The sequence below is a fragment of the Triturus cristatus genome, chromosome 6, assembly GCF_964204655.1.
Source record: "Triturus cristatus chromosome 6, aTriCri1.1, whole genome shotgun sequence".
In the NCBI taxonomy this organism is placed as follows: Eukaryota; Metazoa; Chordata; class Amphibia; order Caudata; family Salamandridae; genus Triturus; species Triturus cristatus.
In genome coordinates, this window is record NC_140589.1 from 423041157 (window position 1) to 423064298 (window position 23142).

The 23142-nt window shown below is 43.5% G+C and overlaps 1 protein-coding gene across 5 annotated transcripts in view; it reads left to right on the forward strand.

Annotated features, from left to right (window-relative positions):
* MCPH1 (microcephalin 1) overlaps nt 1-23142 on the forward strand; it is a 1335298-nt gene that overhangs the window by 396506 nt on the left and 915650 nt on the right. For all 5 annotated transcript variants that reach the window (XM_085610826.1, XM_085610823.1, XM_085610822.1 and 2 more), the window contains one exon: nt 6832-6944. In XM_085610826.1, coding sequence (XP_085466952.1) covers nt 6832-6944 — 113 coding nt within the window. The remainder of the gene's footprint in view (nt 1-6831; nt 6945-23142) is intronic.

Below are 23142 nucleotides of genomic sequence, written 5' to 3' on the forward strand. Positions count from 1 at the left end.
CCATTGTGGTCAGCCTAAGCTTTGGATTTGCACCGGTATCTCGCAACCTGAAGTAACCTTTTTAGCGCTACCTGCTTCTAAGCGCTTTTGTGCATTTATTTCTTCAACATTCAATATCTCGACTTCTACTTGATGGATTTTGATCATTTTGGCCTTGGTTTACTCAGATAAATATTCTCTATTTTCCTAAACTGTTGTGGAGTCTTTTTGTGGTGTATTTACTGTGTTGTTATATGAGTTATAGCAAAAATATTTTACCATTTGCCTTCTAAGTTAAGCCTGTCTGCTCTGTGCCAAGCTACCAGAGCGTGAGTATGTGTAATGATTTAAGACTCACTTGTGACTTAACCTGACTAGGATTGTGGTCCTTTACGTGGACAGGGTGCATACCTCGGCCAACTAGAGACTCTATTTCGAACAGAGACACAATAGAATCCGAAGGTCTTCTTGAGGGTTATAGAGTTGCTGACAAGAGGGAGGAATACCTGAGACAATATAAGAAATATGTTAGGGTATGAGCTGGTAAAAGTTAGCCCTTTATTATGGTTGAGTCCATCCTGGTTGTTAGGGACCAGGATGAGATCTAATGATGAAGAATTACATCAGTAGGATGTGTGCGCGTCTAAAAAACGAAATAAAGGTCTTGTTAACTTGTTGGGGTAAAGCTTTACATTTCTTGTAAGTGATTTTGGTCTGGTTGACCGATTTAATAAATATATAGGATACCTTTGATGTAGAAAGCATGCATGTACACATCTACATGCAGTGTACTAGCCTGCAATTGCCTGACACACACCTTGATTAAGTGAATCCTTTAGGAGGGATTGGATTGCAACACTAAGGTTGTTTGCAGTCAGGAAATGCATTCAATCCGGGCAAGTGTCTTCATGCCTGATGACCAGATTTTAAAATTCACATACCAGGGCATTCGACAGACACAAAAAGCAGGTATGCAATGCTGCACTGACCAAGAGGGGCAGAAAGAATCTATTCACATTGCTCACTAATAAAGAACACCCAGGCAATGAGGTTTTAAGAGGAATTAAATTCTAGTCTTACACATAGTTCCATCTGTGTTAATTACATTTCTTTCTGTAAAGTTTGCTATCTAAACCTGTATGCGACCCTTAAAAACTGAATTTACTGAAATTTGCCAGGACATGTGGGCTGCAAATCCAGGACGCCTGGTCATCCTATTTATGCCTCACTGCATAGCGTCTGTGAGTGAGCTTTTGCAAAAGGCCCATATTTCACCTCACAATCACATTTTGTAGGGATTGTAATTAAAACCTTGGTTTGGCCCCCTGCTAGTTCAGGGCAGATGGTCCCATTCCTCATTTGCATTTCTGAAGATGGGAAAACTGTTTCTAAACCAGCATTGTGCAGTATACCTTCTTTGCTGCAACTCTTCCACTTCCCCACTCTATTTACTTAGAGATGTCTGCTCCTCACAGGCACCTCTGCAAAGTTTTACAGAACGTAATGGCACTTTAGGAAAATCCATACAGGGACACTTGAGCCTTCTCGGTTTGCACCTGCACAAAGGTCAGTTCTTAACAGTTTGTGAAGAAAAGCAGATCATTTACTATAACCCTTCTGTCGAAAGTGGTAAACCTGCAGGGAAACGGCTAGATCAACGCGGGCAGAGCCACGCGAGCTGTTCCACCGCAAGCGCAACCATGCTTACCTGAACCACGCAACTGCCTTAACCACACACATGGCAGATAGGGAGGTCTAGTGTGTGGATGGGCGGGGAGAGGAATAGAAAGCATCGGAACAGGAAGCTCTGGACGTGGACAGGCAAGTGGGGCTGGGCCCGGGTTTGGAGGGGTAGTTTTTAAGTGTTGGGGATCGGATTTAGGGTTCAGGACGGGGAAGATCCGGGCAACCTTATTAAAAGGGGATAGGATTTTAGGGCTGAGGGAGGGGGTTGGGGTCATTTAAAGGGCTGGGTTTGGGGGGATTTTTAGGGGCGAGGATAGGATTTAGGGCTCAGAGCAGGGTTGGGTCAAGTACTTTTTTAAAGGGGGTAGGGTTTAAGGCCTCAGGACGGGGGAAGGGGTAGTTTTAAGGGCAGGACCAGGTAGGTTTTAGGCCTTAGGACGGAGGGTGAGGTAGGGGGATAGAATTTTAGGGCTTAGAATGTGGAGCGGGGATCGGGTTAGTGGCAGTCTTAACCACACATATCCCCTTACCAAACATGTCTTTACATGAAATTGAGTAGTAAAGGCATGCATGGTAAAGGAATGCATGGTTAAGACGCATTCGTGGTTTGGGCTGGGTTGTAGAGGTCATTTACCAATGCGTGCCTCTGTCATACAACCAGACCAGCACCCTGATATAATGAAATGAAGCTGCTTTGGGATTCAACTACCTATCGTTATCCAGTCATGCTTGTGTACATCACAGCAATAAACTGAAAGGATCCTACTCTAATTTGTGTAAAACAATTGCATTTACTTTATTGCTAAAACCACATGCCGCCTCTTTCTGACAAGCCTCTTAGCATCTTAGCCGTGCTTTTGATGGAATGCTGCTAGTCAGTTATCAGTGCTATGTTTCAGGTAATGTAGCTTGATATGCTTGCAGGAATGCGCACAAACTTTGCTTTAGGAATTCCTGGAAGCTTCACTCATGAAGCTGGACCAGAGGAAAACAGTAGATAAATTATAAACCACTGTGCTCTTCATCTGTACAACTACACAGCTAAAGGACAGCTAAACCACTTCTCATCACATCAGCTGCCAGCCGGGGGACTGGGTGCGCTGGGAGCTGACCGAGTGCACATGACATGTTTACTCAAAGCTGGAGCTGAAATGCCTTCCACCAGGTCAGCATGATAAGTAGATATCGCAACCAATTTGCTGGCAAGCTGTCTTGCATTCTGCACTTCATTTGGTCGTGCCACAGCACTACCACACTCATTGTCTTTACTGCAACTGCTGGAGTAGTTGCTACTTAATCCAAGGTGGTGAAATACAGAGTGGATGAATCAACAGCAGGAGAATTCAGGTTGACGAAAACTAAGGCTGCTTTCTGCCTGTCACTCACAATTCCTCAGCATGTCTATTGCTGATGTGCCTAATAGGCATCGGGGGTCGGGATTAAAAGTATTAGAAAAAAACAGCACCAGACAGCCTCCAGTAAATATAGCACTTGGATGTGTTTAGGCAGCTGGATCATGAATGGGTTAAGTCATGATTTGACTGAATAAAGGTTGGAATGTCTATTGTATACTCACCCAACATGGCTTGTTTTGGGAGGGAGGCTCACTTGTTGGGTCAGAGTTCTTGGGGAGGGATGAGGGGTTAGATTGTTGAAGGGGGACTTATACTGTGTCTACATCTATAGACCATGCCCCCCTGTAATGAGTTTGAAGACCATACTCACTATTTGGGATGTTTTGAGGGAGAATCGATCTGCACTGGGGAGAGGGAGGAAGTGGAGAAGCAGACCAAGGATTGGATAATGGGGTTCTTCAATCATGCCTCACGACAGGAGAAAGTGAACGCAAGGAGCGTCATGTGAAACCTACAAGACTAGAAACTAAGCAGGGGCTGAGGACTAGAAGAGGAATAAACTAACACCAGTAAGTCAGGAAACCAAGAGAAATGTTCTGGAAAGATGCTGAATGAAGCCGAACAGAAAAATCCCCACCTCAGTATCTATGCACTTTATTGCATGCAGGGCAAAAAAAATATCTGCTAGAGGAGATTTTTTTAGGGTTGAGAATAAAATTATAGAAGACCATTACAGAAAATGTCATCAAGTAGAGAAAAAATGTAAAAGTTATAAGTGGCCACTACAATTGCAAAAAAAAAAAAAAAAAATGTAATCGCTCTGAGAAATTACAAAAACCCAAAACAGAAAAGTTAGTTTGCGAACCAGCAACACAACTCAATAAACTAGCTCCTCTATTACCTCCTTAATAAATGTGGTGGGTTGGCCTCATGGCCCTGCAGAAGGCCAGGCCCTGCTATCAACTGCCGCAGGACTTGTAACATGCACAGCAGCGGTTGGTACCCCGCAGGTGGTCGGGGGCAGAGTGTGGCCAGAGGCCACGGTGCAACGGCTACTGTGCTTTTCAAAAGCAGCGGGCTACGTGCAGGGAAAGGTCAAAGGTCAGCCATACTGCAAACACTGTACAGCAGGTGTTCACTCCCTTAAGAACTGATCATAGGCCGGGCCCTACAGAAACCTCTTATTGCAAGGAAGGAAATATTGTCAAAGAAGTTGGATGTAATATGTAATAAAAGAAAACGGTTCACTAGAAGAATTGCAGTTAATTTGAAGTAATGGTTAGGATGGTTTTAACACCCCAACATATTTTTAATACAAAACTATGAAATTAATTTAAAAAAAAAAACTACATTTAAAGTACAGTAATGATTAAGAAATAAAGCTAAAAAACCGTGAACTTTTGCACCAAATCAATGCTTATGCCCCCACAATATTTTTTCCCCAATAACACCTGAAAGCTCGATTTCATTAAATAGCAATTGCTTCCTTAGCTGGCTATCCTGGCCAAAGCCTGCTCCAGCATTGATGTTAGAACATCCTATTACATGAATGTCCAAATTAAAATAACCTCCTCTAGCTTCAGCAACTCTGCAGCCTCATAGGCCATGGCAAATTGGTCTATGAAATAGTTAAGAAAGAGGTCTTATTTAATAAAATATTGAAATACCTCAACAATGACCACAGAGGGTTTGCATCCCTGCAGAGGTGAAAAGCTTTTGGAGATGCACCTGTGCGCCAGAGAGAGGTACTGAGACCTGAGAGGATTGTGGCAGCATTCTCAGCAACTCCAGAAAAAAATTCCTTTTTTATCTCTACCGATGAAGGAACCAGAAACACATGTGTCTAGAGATTCACTGCACTGCACTGCACTGCACCAACCTTGGTGAAACACTTCAGCAAAAAATCAAGTAAGCATTCAAAGTGAACTGCATTTACCATAATGCTAAAGGGTGAACTGGCTGGGAGGTGAAGCAGTGTGCTCCCATCCCCCTGTTGTTTGAAAAGGCTCCCTTGAGCCATTGAGCTCACGAGCTTTTGGAGATGCACCTGTGCGCCAGAGAGAGGTACTGAGACCTGAGAGGATTGTGGAAGCATTCTTAGCAACCCCAGATGAATTTTGTTTTTTATCTCTACTGATAAAGGATAATATCCAGAAACACATGTCTAGAGATTCACATCACTAACCTGCACCAACCTTGGTGAAACACTTCAGCAAAAAATCAAGTAAGCATTCAAATTGAACTGCATTTACCATAATGCTAAGGGGTGAACTGGCTGTGAGGTGAAGCAGTGTGCTCCCATTCCCCTGTTATTAGAGGTGAAAAGTGTGAATTGGTAGATGATTTTTATTATCCTAAATTCAGAAAAGTGCTCAGGTATTTGCAGGAGGGAGAGTAAATAACTATAGGATGATTTGATAGGTGCAAGAGGTACTCGTTTTGGGTGAGGGCATTTTAAGGATATTTTATGTTTAGTGAGTTTAGCCACACTGTTTTTTTAAAAGGAAAACTTTAATAAAAGTTGATTGCGACCTAAAAAAAAGCCTTCTGTGAGACGCAAGAGATTTAAAACTGTGGGTCAGAAGCCTCTGAGCCATGCACAGCAGTGTTTATGTCTAACAGTTGATTGCCACTCTCAAGGCCACTGACTTTAACTGTCACACATGGACAGAAAGAGCTGTGAAAATGGGCAGCAGTCAATCCTAGACTCCTTTGTCTCCTACAGCCCGCTTTAATACATTTAGCAGAGCCAAGGGAGGCAGGAGCTGAGAGTTCTCCACTCCCGCCTGCCGAAGCTCGTGTGACACTGTGAACTCTGGGAGAGTAAGTATAGAAGGATTGCTGTTAGGCCTTTTCCACAGCCTCTGCCTCTCTCATTCCCGTGCCCAACCCACTTATCCTGGAGAGTAAGGGAACGTGAATAAAAGAAGATCCAGATCTGGACATTGGAAAGTAGCCAGAGTAAGACCATAATTAGTGTTGTAAGCCTGCTGCTACTCCATTTTCTACAAAGAAGCTCTCAATGCTCCAGTGTTCTCATATTATGTTCATATTCATCTTATTGATAGTGTTAATGGTAATTTGATATGTAATCATAACTCAAACTAATTTGTAACTGCATGTATTGTATCAGCGGTGAGGTCAGGAGCATTGCATTTGGTGTGCTAGTTATGGATTGTGGAGCTAACAGTAAATGGCGAAACTCAGAGGTTTTTCACTTTTTATCTCTGACTGATGGAAAAAGGTTACAGAATAATTGAGAATAGCATCTACAGACCTAAATATTTCAATGAAAACTATTTTGTTCAGTGAAATGGAAAATATTAACCGGCTTCTGGTCAGAAACTGTAAATACTATATGGGATACTGGTGGTAGGAAGTTAAACCTATACTTCATTCTTATATTTTGGAAATGCTGAATGTGGGCCAGTTTGTGAAGGTCAGGTACAAACTTGGAGATCAATTTTACATATTCAGTGGGATTTGGAGTGACGTTTTGGGTCTATACGATGAGACTTTAATGGTCATTACAAAACGGTATTACAAATGTGTGTTATGTCTATTAATGTTTAATGGTGAAAATGCTTTATTTTAGTCTTACGATATATTGCCAATTCTTTATAAATTGTTGCATGTCAATTGGTTAATTATCACAATGCATGCTTAATAACGTTTTATTGGTGGGAAAACATCAAATGATACAGCCAGTTATTAGTGTATTATTAATAATAAAAAATATGATTCCATTTTGCTTCTCCCTACAATGCCTTCAAATAAGATACTTATTCGTATTTAACACCTCTTGTTTTAGGTCTTCCAAGTGAAACGTCAGATTGGAATACCAAAAATGGCTTTTGTGATGTATTTAGAGATCAAAAGAGTAAATGTAGTGCTGCTCCCATGAAAAAAGAGCGAACCAAAAAGGTGAGTCTCATTTCATACTTAATTTGGTTTAATCACACAATGACAAATGCTTTCAAATTTGTTGTCTGATATCTGGATTAACTGTATGATCAGTGATTGAATTGCTATTAGTGTTTAAACGAGCCTGGTTGAGTTTTAAGCTGTGGTTTCCTAATATTGTTGTTCTTTAAAAATAAATTGAGCACAGAACATCCAAGCAAATTGAAGATTGGCTTGCTTTTGGGGTCGTTTAGGCCTCTCATTCGCTTTGGGACGTTGACACTTTTTCAGCCGTTCTACTCTGTTCACTAGTTGCGGGATTGACACCACATATGCTCATATACATTTGTTTTCTGATGCACATAGACTGGAATTTAATTGTGGTCCTATTTTTGGGAGTGTACAATAAAATGAATCTTTTAAAAATGTATACATAAGCATGGGTATTAAAGCTGCTGCCTAATTTTCAACGTAACTCATATCTGTAACCAGTTCTTAAGAATAAGTTCCATGTCTGTCATACATTGGCCTGCCGCTGCTTATACATTGCTTGTTTGTTCACAGGTACGTTAATGAGGATGATAAATTAAACTCACAGGAATGGGGAACAACCGTCTAGACCTCTGAAATTGCTGGGTCCTTAAATGCAGGATTCCCCTATTCCAGGGAGATTAACACTGGTATTTGCCAGCTCTGATAGCGCCTGGCCATCTCTACCTGTGGTTTTACTGAATGCGGGTCCGCATCAGAAAAAATAGGGTCCAGTATTTCTAGATAACATCATATTGTGTTCTTATAGGAAAGTAGGATCTGCTTCTGATGGTTTTCCCCACTTTGTGCTTAATGTGATGCTGTTTTTGACTAGTCTGACTGGTATTCTGCTAATCAGGACCCCCGTCTACCTTGTTTCTCCCTAAACTGTTATATTATGTACTTAGGTACACTCCAGATTGAATACTGGGGTACCCTTGTCAGTCTCCTGTAGATGGTAGCCATGTACCCAGGGCATAGGTACCCCAAAGGCCTCCCATGGACTGAAGCATGTATTATGCCACCCATGAGAGGCCATGCAAAATGGAACTACAGGCCTGCCATTACAGCCTGTGTAAGTTGGTCAATGCACCACTTACTAAAGATATAGGTTTACTATATTTAAGGGTCACTGCACTTAAAACCTATAAGTCACCCCTATAGCAGGCCTTTACCTTCCTGAAGGCAAGGTGCTTGGTTCTGAGTGCCAGCGTGCCCCCACATGAGCAGGCCACCCCTGCAGGCTACATAATCCATTCTCCCGGGTTGTCAGTGAAGCAGCCATATACTAATATAGAGGGACATTACGTGACCATGCGATGACCATCTCAAACGGCTGCAACAAACCCTATTGTGTTTGGTGTCAAACATGTTAGAATCATACCTCCCACACCGGTGTGGGAGGTATGATTCCACCCACCAGAAGAGCCCTCCAATGGGCTCTCGGTGTTCCCGGTACCAGCCTTCTAGCTCCAGACACAGCACAAAATGGTTGCTGCCGACCAGAGACACATTTCTGCCCTCCTGCTGCTGAGCCCAGCTCGAGCAGGGGAAGGCAAAACAGTAGGCATCTTGTCACGGGGAGGTGTGACCACCTCCCAGACAGGATTTAGTGTATTAGGACTGGGTGGGTGCGCTTGCCAGTACCAGGAAGTCTGCATGAGGGGCACATTTAATGTTCCTTTGCATAGTCCAGTTCAAACCAGTCTTGGGAGCTTTTGGCTCCCACTCTGACGCAGAACTGGACAAAGGACATGGGAGTAACCGCCCCCCTGTCTAGACCCTCCCCTGGGAGGGTCCCCTGAAACTTTCCAACCCTCTCCCGTGGGTACTTAAGGGCTTACCTGCCTATAGGACCTAAGATTCGTCATGGACAAGACTCAGAACTGAAACCACTGTACTTCGACCATCCGGGCACTCTGGACTTCGCTGGACTTCGTTTGGACCTGACTTCGTCTCCCTCTCAGTCTCATGCTTCATCTGTGCCTGTGCACCATACAGGACATGTGGAGCATCCAAGGCACCTGAAGATAATCTCCCTTGGGGTGAAGGGGTCACTCCCCTACATTAGTAGGGACCGCAACACTGCTGACCGGTCTGCTGATCCCGAGCTCCTCAGGACTCCGAAGGGTTCAACAACACAGGTGGTGGTTATCCCCGGCTCCCGAGGCCCGAGCTACCTTCTCAACCAAATTTGAGGTCAGAATCCCTTATGGAGGCTGCAATAACCGAACCCCTGTGCACCGCATACTTTTGCAGTTGCATATGCTTGTTGGTGACTCTGCAAAAAGTGCATTGGGCTCCACGTAGCCCCAACCTCCAGCAACTTCTTGCTGCAAGCATTGTAGGGAGAAGCAAAATGGAATCATATTTTTTATTATTACCAAGATCTTCAGCCACATCGCCTCGTGGGCACCGTGGCCTGCTCCTTTTGGTGAGCTGCTCGAGGTCCTCTCACGACTCCTGTGCCTCTGGACTGTGGGTCCAACTGAGGGTCATCTTTGATTTCCTTGGGCTTCCCTGATTGCTGGGGGCCTGCCCTGACCCCCCAGCTTGTGGTGAGTCTACTGGACCTTGCTGGTCCGAACCGTACACATTCTTGACTTCCTGCGTGGGGTGCATTTGCTAAGGCTTGTTGGTGCTCCAGCCGGACACGACCCCTCAGTTCTCAACTTCCTTCATGGGACAGCTCGTATCCGGCTCCTGGTCATCCTCCGCATCGCCTGGTCCCCACTGCTGCAGAGTCAAGGTCATCGACTTCCATCCTGAAGCACCCGACATCTGTGGGCATTCGTCTACCGATCCCCTGGTCACTCTCTGTCCTCTCTGCTTTCAAGTACTCTCCATCAAGAATCCACATTTGGATTCCCACGGACACTTTCTCCTCTTCCAGCAGCGGCACTTTCCTGAAGTCCTTCATTGGGTTTGACTGCGGTTTCCGACACCACTTCACACCTATGCACTCAGCTTCCCTGGGATAGGTAACTTGGGTACTTCGGTATCCACTGGTGGGGTGGCTCTCCACCCTTCTGTCTTCCACAGGGTTTCTTCAGGGTCCACTGGGAAGGGTCCCTAATCTTTAACATTCAAAACCGCGACTTCCACATAGACTTGTACAGAGCACGTGGTCGTGTTCACACACTGCACACGCACTCCTTGGGGTCCCTATCTACTCACCTTGGGTGGTTCCTTGGGGTCACAGCAAATTACAGTACTCTTGACATTGTCCTGACTCGAGTCGTGGTTCTTATACCACTTTCTTAGTATATGGTTTGGTCCCCCCCTGGGGCCCCACTGTGTATTAGTGCTATTTAATGTGATTTCTTTGCTAAAGTATTGTGTGTTTGTGTCTATCTCCGTGTGGGAGATACTGTAACGTACTAGATAGTGTCATATAATAAATATATATTTTTATAACTACTGTGTGGTTTTCCTTTCAGTTAACCTATACTGTAAGATTGAATTCTGGCAAAACAAGCTGCTTTACAATCCTTCAAGACTAAGCCTGAAGGCTGCTCTCCACAGCTACCACTTGGATAGCTTTCTAAGGTTGTCTGAGACCTCTTAAATCACCATGAAGGTTGTCTGGACTGGTGCAAGGTGCCCACTTACATTAGTGGACATCATATACCAGGCCAGCCTCTCACAGTTCTTTTACACTGAGCCACCCAATTGTTGATTCTTGGTCTCTTGCACTTCACACAAGTTTCTCAATTCTAGAAGTACAGAAAGTGTTGTAGAGACAGGTGCAGCTGGTGAAACAGCTGAACATCCCCTTGAGGGGCATTATATAGCACTGTTTGTGTTGGGAATGCAGAGTGAAGGCCTAGAGCACCTTCTTGATACTGTCCTTGTGAAACAGGAGCAGAGAGTGATGGCACTTTATCTTTTCTCAAGGGCTGCCTGTCCACACCAAGCCAGCAACACATTATCTATTGCTTGTCCACAGAATAGCAAAGCTTCCTGCCCTAGTTGGCAAAGCACATTACCAATATGTTCATCCTACTTCTGGGTGAGAACTGTATCACATACCATTCCCCTATGCAGCATTAGATTATCTTTCCAGTTTAGGATTGAGAGTGAGGGCATGTCTGACTCACTCCCAATTTATATAAAAGGGGGGATTAACATTCAAAGATTTGAGCCAACATCCAATAGAATCATGATTTCTCCCTTCCCCCGTACTGAGACTTGTAGATGCTGATCACACTTCTCAGCCGTCTCAATCATGAGCGCGTTTCAAATCCTCAGTACAGCAAGCAAATTAAAAGCCTTAAACCTCCAAGTAGAACCATGCCGAGTAACTATCAAAGAAAATCTGACCATACTTAGCCTCTCAACATGTAAATCATAAATGCCTCTCTCCATTAGGAAAGCATACCCACTGAACTAAAACAATCATATTAAAGAAAGAAAATGCAGACACATTAGAGCTATCAAACGATAGAAACCCAGACTATCCCTTTCATTAGCAAAATCCTGGAAAGCAAGGTCACTAGGCAACTTAAAGATGATATTGAATCCAACAACTTATTACATGGCAGACAGTCCGTATTCAGACCCGGGAGGGGTTCATAATCTACAATTTCAGACATCAAGAAAAATTTCCTGTCCTATCTTGATGCAGGAGATTCTGAAATTCTTAACCTACTCGAAGTATCAGCAGCATATAACACAGTAGCCCCTGCTCGACTGACTAGAAACCTGGACTGGAATAAAATAAACAGCACTTCAGAGGTGTAACTTGCTCCTCTCAAACCACTTCCAACAACTCAAAATGGGTTACTTCTCCCCATCTGCAGAGTTTCCCAAGGCTTTCGGCTTTCCCTCACTACTGTTTAAAATGTACATAAGATACCTGGGACAAATATTCTCCTTCTAACAAATTCAACTGGAGATATATGCACATGACCTACAAATCCTCCTCAAACTTGGAGACCTTTCAGACCAAGCTGCGAACTTACTAACTCCACTAGATGAAGGTAGCTACCTCAATCAACAGTTCTAAAACCACAATCCTGATAACTAGCAAGGCCACAATTGGATGCTTCCCATTTGAGTGAATGGCCAAGGAAACTAGGTGATGAACTAATTCCATCTCAAGTTATGCGTAACCTCGGGATTTGGTTTGACAAGGCTGTAGTCAAAAGCACCCACCACCACTGCTGTTGAAAGCACCAACCACCACCTCATGATGATCAGAAGGATCGCCCCGTTCCATAGTGAAGATATTGTATTGAACTAACCAGGGCTTTTGACTATCCCAGCTCTACTATTGAAACATAGTCTACATAGGTGCACATAAAAAGGACCTTTAAAGATTTCAGAGAATACAAAATCAAGCAGCCAAAATGTCTCAGTATAAAAAAATCTGAGCATTTCACACCAGTGCTGAAATCTCTCCACTGGCTCCTGGTGGCACAAAGGATTACATTCAAAACCTGATGCATGTTCTTCAAATCGCAGGAAGGAAGATGTCCGAAATTCCTACAAAACCTTTCCTTGACTTGCATACCTAGCCAAGTCCTTCGATCAAGCAAAGCAAACTTGATTGTCCAAAACAGATTATTTTAGAAATCCCATGAAAAATGCACAATTGGAACTTTAGAGGTGCGCCAGTGGAACTCAATAACTCCACACCTTGGATACCAGTCCAGTCTATTTTCCTTCAACAAAACACTGAAAACCAGCCTCTTCAAGGAGACCTACCCAAATTGTTACTACCCAGGGACCACCCCTCTTTCTCCTTAGAGGTTAGGGCCCCTTAAAAGCCTTTGCAAATCAGCATAAACTGCACTATTCTTATTCTTAATTTCCCTCTATCTGGTGACAGTATTCGAGAAGTTCTCTTGTCCACGAAAGATCTAGTGCTGCAAAGGGATGACATAGAAACCAATGTGGAGGAAGGCAGCACTATCAATCAAATAAATACAAATGCATTCAGTTATACCTTTATAAGAACTTATAGCAAACTATGATGGAGAAAATCTCTGTAATCCATACAAGGCACAACTTGCAAGTATGGTATGAACTCTCCAATATTTCTCAGTACCTTTACCAGATCCTCATAAGGCCATTATCATCCATTGAAACTGCCTGCAATGCAGAAGGTTAGATCACTGGAATCAGGGCTGCTATAGCCTCACCAGGATGTGGCCAATGCTTAAATAGTCTCTTTAAATTAAGTGGTGCTTAACTACAACTACATAAAAAGCAAATACACTGCCTTGGCCACAATTGACTGATTGCCCTTTTTCTATTAAGTTGGTATCTCACTAAAATAGTTATTTTCATGCACACCAAACACACCATCAGGAACTCTGTGCCTTTTCTTTTAGTATGGAGCCTATAGCAGTGTAGCATTCAGAATTACCTCTTCACATTTTTTTCCAATCTTCGTCCTTAATCTGTGAGGTGGCAACAATTTCTCGACAGCCCATTCTGAGGCACACATATCTTTTGCCTTCAATAGGCCCACTGTCGGAAGACCTCATAAAGCAGCATACTACCCAATATGCCACCTAATTCCTTGTTGTCTGGCTGTGCAAACATTCTGTGGTACTTTTGGTGTTCCTGCTGTGGTCTGCCTCTTTGGCACTGTGTTGTCATGGGTGTTGGCTTTGGTTCCCATCCCCAAGACCTGGTCCTAGAGTTGAGTGGGGAAATAAAGTGAGCCCTGTCCAAAGCCTTGCCCTGGTTCATGCTGCGTCTGGTATGGTTGGGGTTTGGACTTGGATCTCTCACCTGGAAATCCATCCTGGGACTAGTGGCAGACTTTAAGTGGTGTGCATGGCCTTTGTTTTATGGCTGGTCCCATTGATTCTGCAGCTATCTTGGTTTGCACAATCGTGCATGTGTTCCTGATGGCCATGTTCCCGATGTTGCATTCTTATGGCTTTAGGGCCTTCTGGATGGAATTGAGGTGAGTCTTTGGGGGCAAATTACCTACAACAAAGAAGAGTGGTATTTCTCTTGCCTGCCAAATTGAGGATGTACACTGTGGTGGCACACAGTGAGCATTGTGATGGTTCATAGAGACATGTTCCTGTAATCTCTGGGGCATGGATTTGTGATCTATGCAGACTGTGGAGAACATCATGCCCCATCCCTTTCATGGTGTATCCTGGGTGACTAGAGTTGTTGGATTCAGATGGTTCTTCCTCTTTCTCCTATGCCTCCCCAAGCTCAGTGGCCAGTTGGATGTATTCCTTCCAGTCTCAAAAGTAAACTGGTGGAAAGGGCAGTTACTATGACAATTGCCTGAGTGTGGGATACTGGCTTTTCCTCTCTGAACTGAGGTGAGGCATGGTACTGGCTTATTCAAATATTTTGGCTGGCCCATTTGTATATCTGTCTCTGTGCTCAGTTGGTCAGTGCTCATCCAAGAGGCATAAGTGTTGGACCTTCTGGAAATCAATTGCCTTTGGAATCTTTGGGATTTCAAGTCTCTGCTGCCAGTGCGTGCTGCTCCTGATCCTACATTTGTTTCTGCTAGTTCAGTCTTGTGTAGTGCGTCACTGCATCTGGGCTTTGGATAGGAGGAGAGCATTGGTCAGGCCTGGGCTTGTCCCTGCTTTCAACCTTAAAGTAGATGTGGGTGTAGTGGGATCTTATGAGCTTGTCTCTTCCTCACTGTTTGTGGGTTCCTTCGTCCTTGGGGAATGGGTTTGGCTTCCTCTGGGTTGTTGCCCTCTTCCACTTTCTCAGCAGTCCACAACTATATTTGGGGATCCATGGATCCCAGCGGTCCAGCTACTAATTTCCATTGTTGGAAAGGACTGTCTGGGATCCCCAGTGATGGTTTTTGCCTGCGCATCTGTGAAGAGAATTTCTCTTTGAGCACTACTGGACCCTCTCTTGTTCTCTGAGTCTTACTCTGTCTTGCTTTACTCATGTTATTTTCTATCTTTTTCATTGGAAGGTTGTTCAGCACTTGTGAGCCCTCTCCATGGCACAGCAGTGTTTCAGCTGATGGTCACTTCCTCCACATTGGTTTCTATGTGTCCCCCTGGGGTTTGCTTGTTACAAGATTGTTCCATGGGTGTGCAATTCCTAGGTCATTTTCCACTTTCTGCAGGGCTGCTTAGAACCTCTGTTGGTCTATTGGGTGGCTTTACTAACTTTGTACACTTGATCTCTTATTCCAGGGGCCAGAAAGGTGTGCCTCTCTGGATCTTGCCATGGTTTGTTTGACGTTGTCTTTTAAATCCCTTGGGACAGTTTGTCTGTTGTTCTTATTCCTAGGGGCCACCTTTAAGGTGAATGATGCCTTGTGTTGGACCCGGCCTTTTTTGTAGGGTTATCCCCAAACTTTTTGCATTCCTCCTGTATTTTTTCGGACCTGTTTTTGTTAGCTTTAGGACTCTTGGCACTTTACCACTGCTATTCAGCACTAAAGTGCATATGCTCTCTCCTTTAAACTTGGTATGATTGGCTTATACTGGTTCGGCATATTTAATTTACGTTTAAGTCCCTTTTACAGTAGTATCCCATATACCCAGGGCCTGTAAATTAAATGCTACTATGTGGCCTGCAATGCTGCTTGTGCCACCCACAGAAGTAGCCTTTCAAACCTGTCCCAGGCCTGTCACTGCAGGGCCAGCTTGCACAGATTACTGCCATATTGCCTTGGCATTTAAAGTTACTTACCAATCCTTAAACTCACCTTTTACAACATATAGGTCAACCCTAACATAGCCCTAGATAGCCATATGGGCATGGTTGCATTGGTTAAAGACAGAACATGTGCCTTTATTGTGTGGCATGTCCTGCAAGTGACAAACACCCTATTTCGTTTTTCACTACTGTGAGTGCTGATCCTCTCACGGGTTTGTATTGGAAATTCCCTGATATGTTTTTCAGTGGTAATTTCTGATCTGAAAGGAGTAGCTTTGCCATGTTTGGTATGTTTGGAATAGTGGTGATACATCCTGCTTATTGGTGTAGGTGGATTTTTCCTTACTATGTTAGAAATGCCACTTTTAGAGAGTACAATACATCCAAGTGCACTGATGCGCGCCCCACCTGCTGCACTGCAAACGTGGGGAAACTTCCCCCTATTTTTGTATCCATTTCTTCCGCATTATCCTTTGTAATCCAATGTAATCTGGGAGCATCCATCATAATCATTTGTTTTTAAACACTTTTCAATCTTCAAAACACAGCGGAGACAACGTCCTTTCACCTGCAATCTTTATTTTAGAATCTTGAAAAGTTTACTGAATGCCCATCCAGGCCTTTTTACAGCAACTCCATACATGGAAGGTGAAACTGAACAGAGTAGGCTCATCTCGTTATTTTCCCAATGCATTTCGAGCCTCGTGGGCTCTTCGTCAGGGGTTTCTATGAGAAACAAAAGACAATTCAACTAATTGTTCCCTACTGACCTTCACTATTAAATCCCAATCATAAAAACACACAAAATACACGCTGTGTGCCCAAACCTACTACCTCCCATTCATTTCTGCATCCTGTGATTCCCACAATATCTAACCCGACTAATCAAACAACAAGCAAACCCATCCCGCCCCTTTCCAACAATACGTGCCCCCTCTCGCTGAACTACCTGAAATAAACAGATGAAACCAAAATGTCACTCCCGATTTTCTATGAGCGGAACCCACTCTTAAATAAGTAGGTAACTCCCCCATTATTACTCCCTACCCACTCCCCACATTTCGGTGCCCCATCATGCAAAATAATACTAGAATGCCTTGATGAAACCGCAGCAAGCGGCCTGACCTCCTCATCCACCTTCCCCATCGTGTCAAATAGCCGTTCTAACCGTTAGATCTTAACCACCTCGTTATCTGCTTCCACCCAATCCTAACTCGATTGTGAATCATGTGACCTGTTCTCATGCGCTGCGCCAGAATAGTCTAATATTACTCCCGAACTACTAACCCCACAATGCACCTTCCACTACCAAATAATACTAAACTACCCTCAATTAAATTAATAAATAAAATCCCCCATCTCTACCTCCCTTCTGTGTACTAAGTGTAAGCTCAATCATCAAAAAAACAAAAACACCATGTTATAATACCGTGATGCCACATTATCAACACGCAAAACATTTCTCCGTTATTCTGTATATCCTGATTGCAAAAATTAATTTAAACGTAAGCAATACATAAACAAAAGGTCAATTATTCATGGATCCGTTAATAATTGATCTCTTGTCAAGAAGTTCGATAAATCCACTCCAGTCTTTCGTTGTCCCAGCTGCGTGTCCACATTCCTTGTTACAAAATACTCTTATTTAGCCTCATCCTCGGGGTGCAAACTACTGTCGGGACGATAGAGTTGCTAAGCAAATGTAATATATATTTATTTTGAGAATGCACTCCTTCTCTTATGAAACCATGCTTCAAGTTTTTATTTATCCATTTTTCTGTCGTCCTTTAATGCGTGCGAGACAGGTGCTGTGTACCATCCCGAAACACAGCTTGTATAAACAATACATCCAAGGGCGCTGATGCGTGCCCCACCTGCTGCACTGCAAACGTGGGGAACCTTCCCCCTATTTTTGTATCCATTTCTTCAGCATTATCCATTGTGATCCAATGTAATCTGGGAGCATCCATCATAATCATTTGTTTTTAAACACTTTTCAATCTTCAAAACACAGCAGAGACAACGTCCTTTCACCTGCAATCTTTATTTTAGCATCTTGAAAAGCTCAATGTGAATTTTAAGTTATTTGCAATAGATTACTTTCAGGATTACTTTTCTAATTCCAGGACTGGATCCTAGATTCAGTCCTGGGACAGGTCTTGGAAACAAGTGAGTAAATTCGTTTTAGTTACTGCTGTGATTTTTAGGCAATATTTTTTTATTTTAAAAGTTGACAGAAGAAATTTCATAGAAAAACAATCAATGATTCCCTATGGGAGAAAATTCAAGTTACAGGTAATGTATGTTCTCGTTACTTTTGTAATCCGGGTTGGGCTCCTAGGCTCATTCCTGGGACCTCTATCTAAAACAGGTAAGTAATTACGTTTTCACAGTTTGTATGATTTTTAAAGAATATTTGTAGTTTGCAAAAATCGACCCTTAGAAGAAATTTCACAGAAAAACAGTTAATGATTTCCTATGGGAGAAAATTGGGTTATTGGTAAGTGCGGTTGTGAGTACTTTTCAGGGTTAGAGCTGGGCACCAAGATCCAGCACTGGACTCTCTCCTAATAGTAGGTGAGTATTTCCGTTTTCGTTACTCGGGTGATTTTAGGTGAATATTTCAAGTTTTAGAAACTCCACACTTAGAAGAAATTTCAGAAGAAACCAGTCAATGTTACCCTATGGAAGAAAATTGGGTTATCGGCTTTTGGGTAAGTACTCGACTGGCAGAATTAAGGTTCTGGGCACAGACTCAAGGGTCTCCCAGGGTCAGGTTGGTACAGTGGTTATACCCTCAGAGGCACTGGGGCAGAGTGAGTTATGCCCAATGTTATCCTATGGGAGGCAGGGGGACCTTGGTTGGTGGCTGCTTACTAGCAGGCCACGAGGCTGTGGGAGCTGGGCTCCTGGTCACTTGCTCAGGGCAAATGGGGAAGTAGGTAGGAGTAAAGGTTACACTGCCAGGGCCACTTGTGCGGCTGGGTGCTTTTGAGCCTTCGGGCGCTCAATGGATTTCAATGGGAAAGCTCCAGGATGAACAAAGGCTCGAAGCTCTGGGAAGAAGATTCTTCAGGCAGGTGCCACCGCCACTTCGAGAGGTAAGTTGGGTAGTTGGAGGATAGGTAGGTACCCCGGAGTCGGGCACAGGGGGCCGCAGGGCGCCGGATGCAGGGGTGCCTTTTGGTGTTGGGAAATCTTACCCTCTGTTGATCGCGGTTGGGGGGGGGGTCCCTGGTTCTGGGGTTTGCCAATTTGGGATTTTAGGTTTTAGGGAAGGAACATAGGCCCTGGGCACCTGATTGTCAGGGCACACTCAGTTAAAGTACATTCAGCAATTCAGCAAAAAGTGGGGGCATACCATGCAAGAAAGATGGCACTTTCTCACAGTATCACCCTACAATGTCTTTGAAATGTGGAAGGTTCACTGGAGAGATTTCAGGATGTTATTCTCTTTCCTTTGAACGTTTTGAAAGAAAAGGAATGAATAGCATGTTCTAATAGAAAATAATTGTTTGTTTTTATATAAAATAGAAAATTAGAGTTACCATATGGTTAGGGATGTCACAGTAGGTTTCAAAACCCAAGCAGACCTCATCAAATAAAGAAACGCTCTGGAATGGCTATTGTAATTGTTAGCAATTCAGAATTGGTTAAAGAGAATGGCCGTTTCTTTTGTGCTCTGGTATACAAGTATATTGCTAAAGTGAAACCAGAAGCTTTCTTGGAAAGTATCAGCTCATTCTGTTGAGGTACCAAAGTTGAAGCGACCTACACAGCTAATTTAAAAACTCACCATCAGTGATTGGTAGGACACCCATTAGGTCCTGAAGGATTTTGGCTGCCATAGTTACCGGATTCGATCTAAAAACGAGATACACCGGGGGGGGCTAAACTTGGATTAAGCATGGAGATTTTCACCAGCCACGTTGGTGGAACTCTATTTCAAACAAGCATGTGGTATATTTACAAATTCACGAACAATTCTCCCTGCAGAGACTCACATGAATACTGGTTACATGTGCCCAATATGTCTATTATGATGAAAAGCGACGAAGTTCCAGCGCTGCTGACTAGGGGAGGGTGGGTAAAAACAAGCTCTACTGAGTGAAGAATCAGTCTCTTGTGTAGGACTTGGGTAAAATGATGTTAGTTAATATATTGAACTGAATCGGAAATATATAACCAACGCCTATATGACAATACTGCTTTTGAAAAAGACGGTGCTACATAAGGCTGTATGTTGAGAAGAGGGAACATCAAAAAAATATTGGACTGTTAATCTAGAAATACGTTTAGATACTAGAGAATTCCATTACAGTCACAATACAGACATCTGAATCTTGAAATTCAATTTTCATTTATGCAGCCACAGACCCAAGAACATTTTCTTTCTTCCTGAACGTCCTCTTTGGTTAAAACTTCATCTTAATTGCTCTATGCAGCACCTACTTTGCCTTCCTACAGCTCATAATATATTTTTTTTCCTGGACCTCTTACTTGGCTGAACAACAATTCGGAATTTAACTAGCACTTTTATGTTGGTAAAATCAAATATACATTTGGGATCCAAATGGGCAGCTCACAGACCCTTAAACATCTGTGATTGGACAACAGATACAATGTTGTGGAAATATGGATTTTTCTGGTCAGTTATGTCCCCTATCTTGGACCCCAACGGTTCTATGTGCATGTTACAAGTACATGTATGTTCCCTCCAGTTCCAGTTATGAGGACGCAAACACATGTGCGTCCACCGTCAACATGTCCTCTGTCAGATCCGCCATGAATAGGCCGGATATTCCATTCCTAAGTATGAAAAGCCACCGGCTTTATATGGTTCACCTATGCCATTTTACAGTCCAGGCAAGTAGGCCCTGATTCTGTCATCGAACTCTTCTTGCCTTCTGCCTCTGAAAGCTCCAGTCTGAGCCTGCATCTGTGACCATGAACTTTGTCTCATTCTCTGCGCGGCTCACGAAGCCTGACATCAGCCTATTCTCTGCCAAGAACTGTATTTCACCTTCGAGTTATCTGCTTCACCCCTCAGCCGATGCATTCCTGTCTAGTAGTTTAAATAAACATTCTTCCAGCTACCGAGCAATGGCTCGGTTTCTCTGTCTTATGCAAGTAATTCATAGTCCTGTTACCATGGAATATTCTTACCCCCTCGCATTTAGTGTAGACACTTAGACGCTTGTACACGCACGCACAGTCAGTATAGAATAGATTCTGTCCGAGAGTCCTTCTTTTGTGGATAACACAGTTCTTTAAACATAGGATGTTAGATACGATTTGGGATTAGGTTGACTTGACCCCCCAGACTTTTCGTCTCCACATGTAGAGCTAAATGTCAAGTCCCCTTCACCCCCTAGTTGCACGTCAATCACACGTCATGCTGCTGCGCGCGCATCTATGCCAAGTATTATCTTATAGATCCACCTATATATGACATCATAACCAATTATGTTCCTTTTTACTCCTTATTACACCCATTTTCGGTTACGCATATGAATCGTCATTTTCCTTATCAATTGTTACGCCTACTGTATTCGCTTCATTGTAATGTATGTACTATAAAAGTCATTTCTTGTCAATAAAGTATGTACTTCACTTCCTGAACCTCCGTGGTGATGGAACTTGGAGCAACCGATTATAATCGTTCATTGGAATAAAGCCCATTCCGAACCTCTGATACCACGGATTCTGCCTCTCATTTTACTGAGCTATATTTATTATGTTTCCGTATCAAATTAAGTCCCGGTAAAGAATTTTATTTACCACATGAATGGCGCCCGAACAGGGACACTTTCTCATCTCACGCGCCGGCGGTGAGTTGCAGGCCCGGTCTCCTGCCACAGCTGGACGGACAATAACGCGTACCAGCAGGATTTCCTGTATCTCCCTCCGGTCAAGCGGGGGCGACTGAGGCTGCGATCAACACCCAGACGAGGCGGTGAGAAGTGCGAAGTATCCTGACCAGAGCCTAGCTGAGAGAGCAAGATCCGAGGTATACAGAGGCCCACCAGTTTCCGAAGTCCCAAGTCGAGTCCAGTTTCCGACGAGTCGAGTCGAGTCCAGTCCGGTCCAAGTCCAGTTTCCGAGGCCTTCCGTTTCCGAAGCTACCCGGTGAGTACCATTACTGGGGAGGCATTTCTGACGTGCACATAGGTTGTGCCGGTCAAGACGGGTTTGGGTACACAAATCCGGTCTGCACTGTTTTAGCAGTGTATATGTACTGTTTAGCAGTATATCAAGTATTCCGAAGTATCTAGTTATTGTCAAAGAATTATGCTTGGTGATTAGTTATGCAGACGATCATCATTGTCGGTTATTTTAAAGGTTAAAAAAAAAATGTTTAATGTTTAATGTTTAATGTGTTAAACGTCCTGCATATTGTGGTACGAATGGTTGTTCATTATTGTGCTTTTGTACTAAGTGTGTTCAAAATCAAGTATCAGATCAGTTCTCAATATGCCGCTCTTTTCGAAACTAAGACAGATCACTACAAGAAAAGGGGTACTCGAAGAAGCCGTCCCTATTCCTCCTAGGGACACTCCAGGGTACTTCATGTATCATAAACATGGCTTAGACGCTATATTATTTCTTGATTTATGGGTAGACTACACCAAGGAATTACCAGAAAGTCAGAGGTGGCCCACAGCGGGAACCTGGGATGCAGAGTGCATCATGAAAGTCGAGGAAGAGTTATGGAAAAAGAAAGCTAGACAATCACAGAAAGACGCCATTGAATTATGGCGTAAAGAATCACATAGACGAACAGAAAAAGCACGTAGACAGGAAGAGAAGAGTAAAGAGAATTCTAATGAAGTCCGAGAAAATCTATTAATTGAGGAAGGTATCCGAGTGAAATCAGAACAAGTAGACAGACAAAGAAATGCCCTTATGAATAGTATGTATCCCCTTCTGGCCGAAGGATTACCTAAGGCTACTCCAGAAATACCGAAAGACTTGCCAACCCCATTGTTCCCGATAAAGATACATCCTAAGGGGCATCCTAGAACCGCAGAAGATGTTTTTCTTTCCTCATATTTAGATGACGCAGCTCCCGAGTATGCTAATTCCGCCCCACATAGACCGCCTGTCAGGGAGGTTCAACGCCAAGATCCGGTACCCGTATCTCTACAGCAACGAGTTCCGACAAGCACATCTGTTTCTACATCTGTTCCTACAGCTGCTTCTATAGCTGTGTCCACACCTATAGTTGCTGTGTCACGTTCAACGAATCCTTTCACACCCAACACCCCAGATGGGGCTACGGGAGGTGCTAGTAACATTTTTTCTACGCCACCCAGAATAAATAAACTTACTTTTCAAGAGTCAGGACATTCACGTACACCCAAACTCATTAATGCCCGTACGCTTAAGGAACTTCTTATAGATTGCAGATATGACCCTGTGCCCGGAAAAGAGGACGAAATGACCCTAGCATCATTGCGTATCAGACGAGCCGCAGTGTATTTAGGGAAATTACCAGGAATGACAGCGCATCTAGATAAAATATACCATTTTGTCCAAACAGGGCGAGATCCAGAATGTATTAACAGAGCTA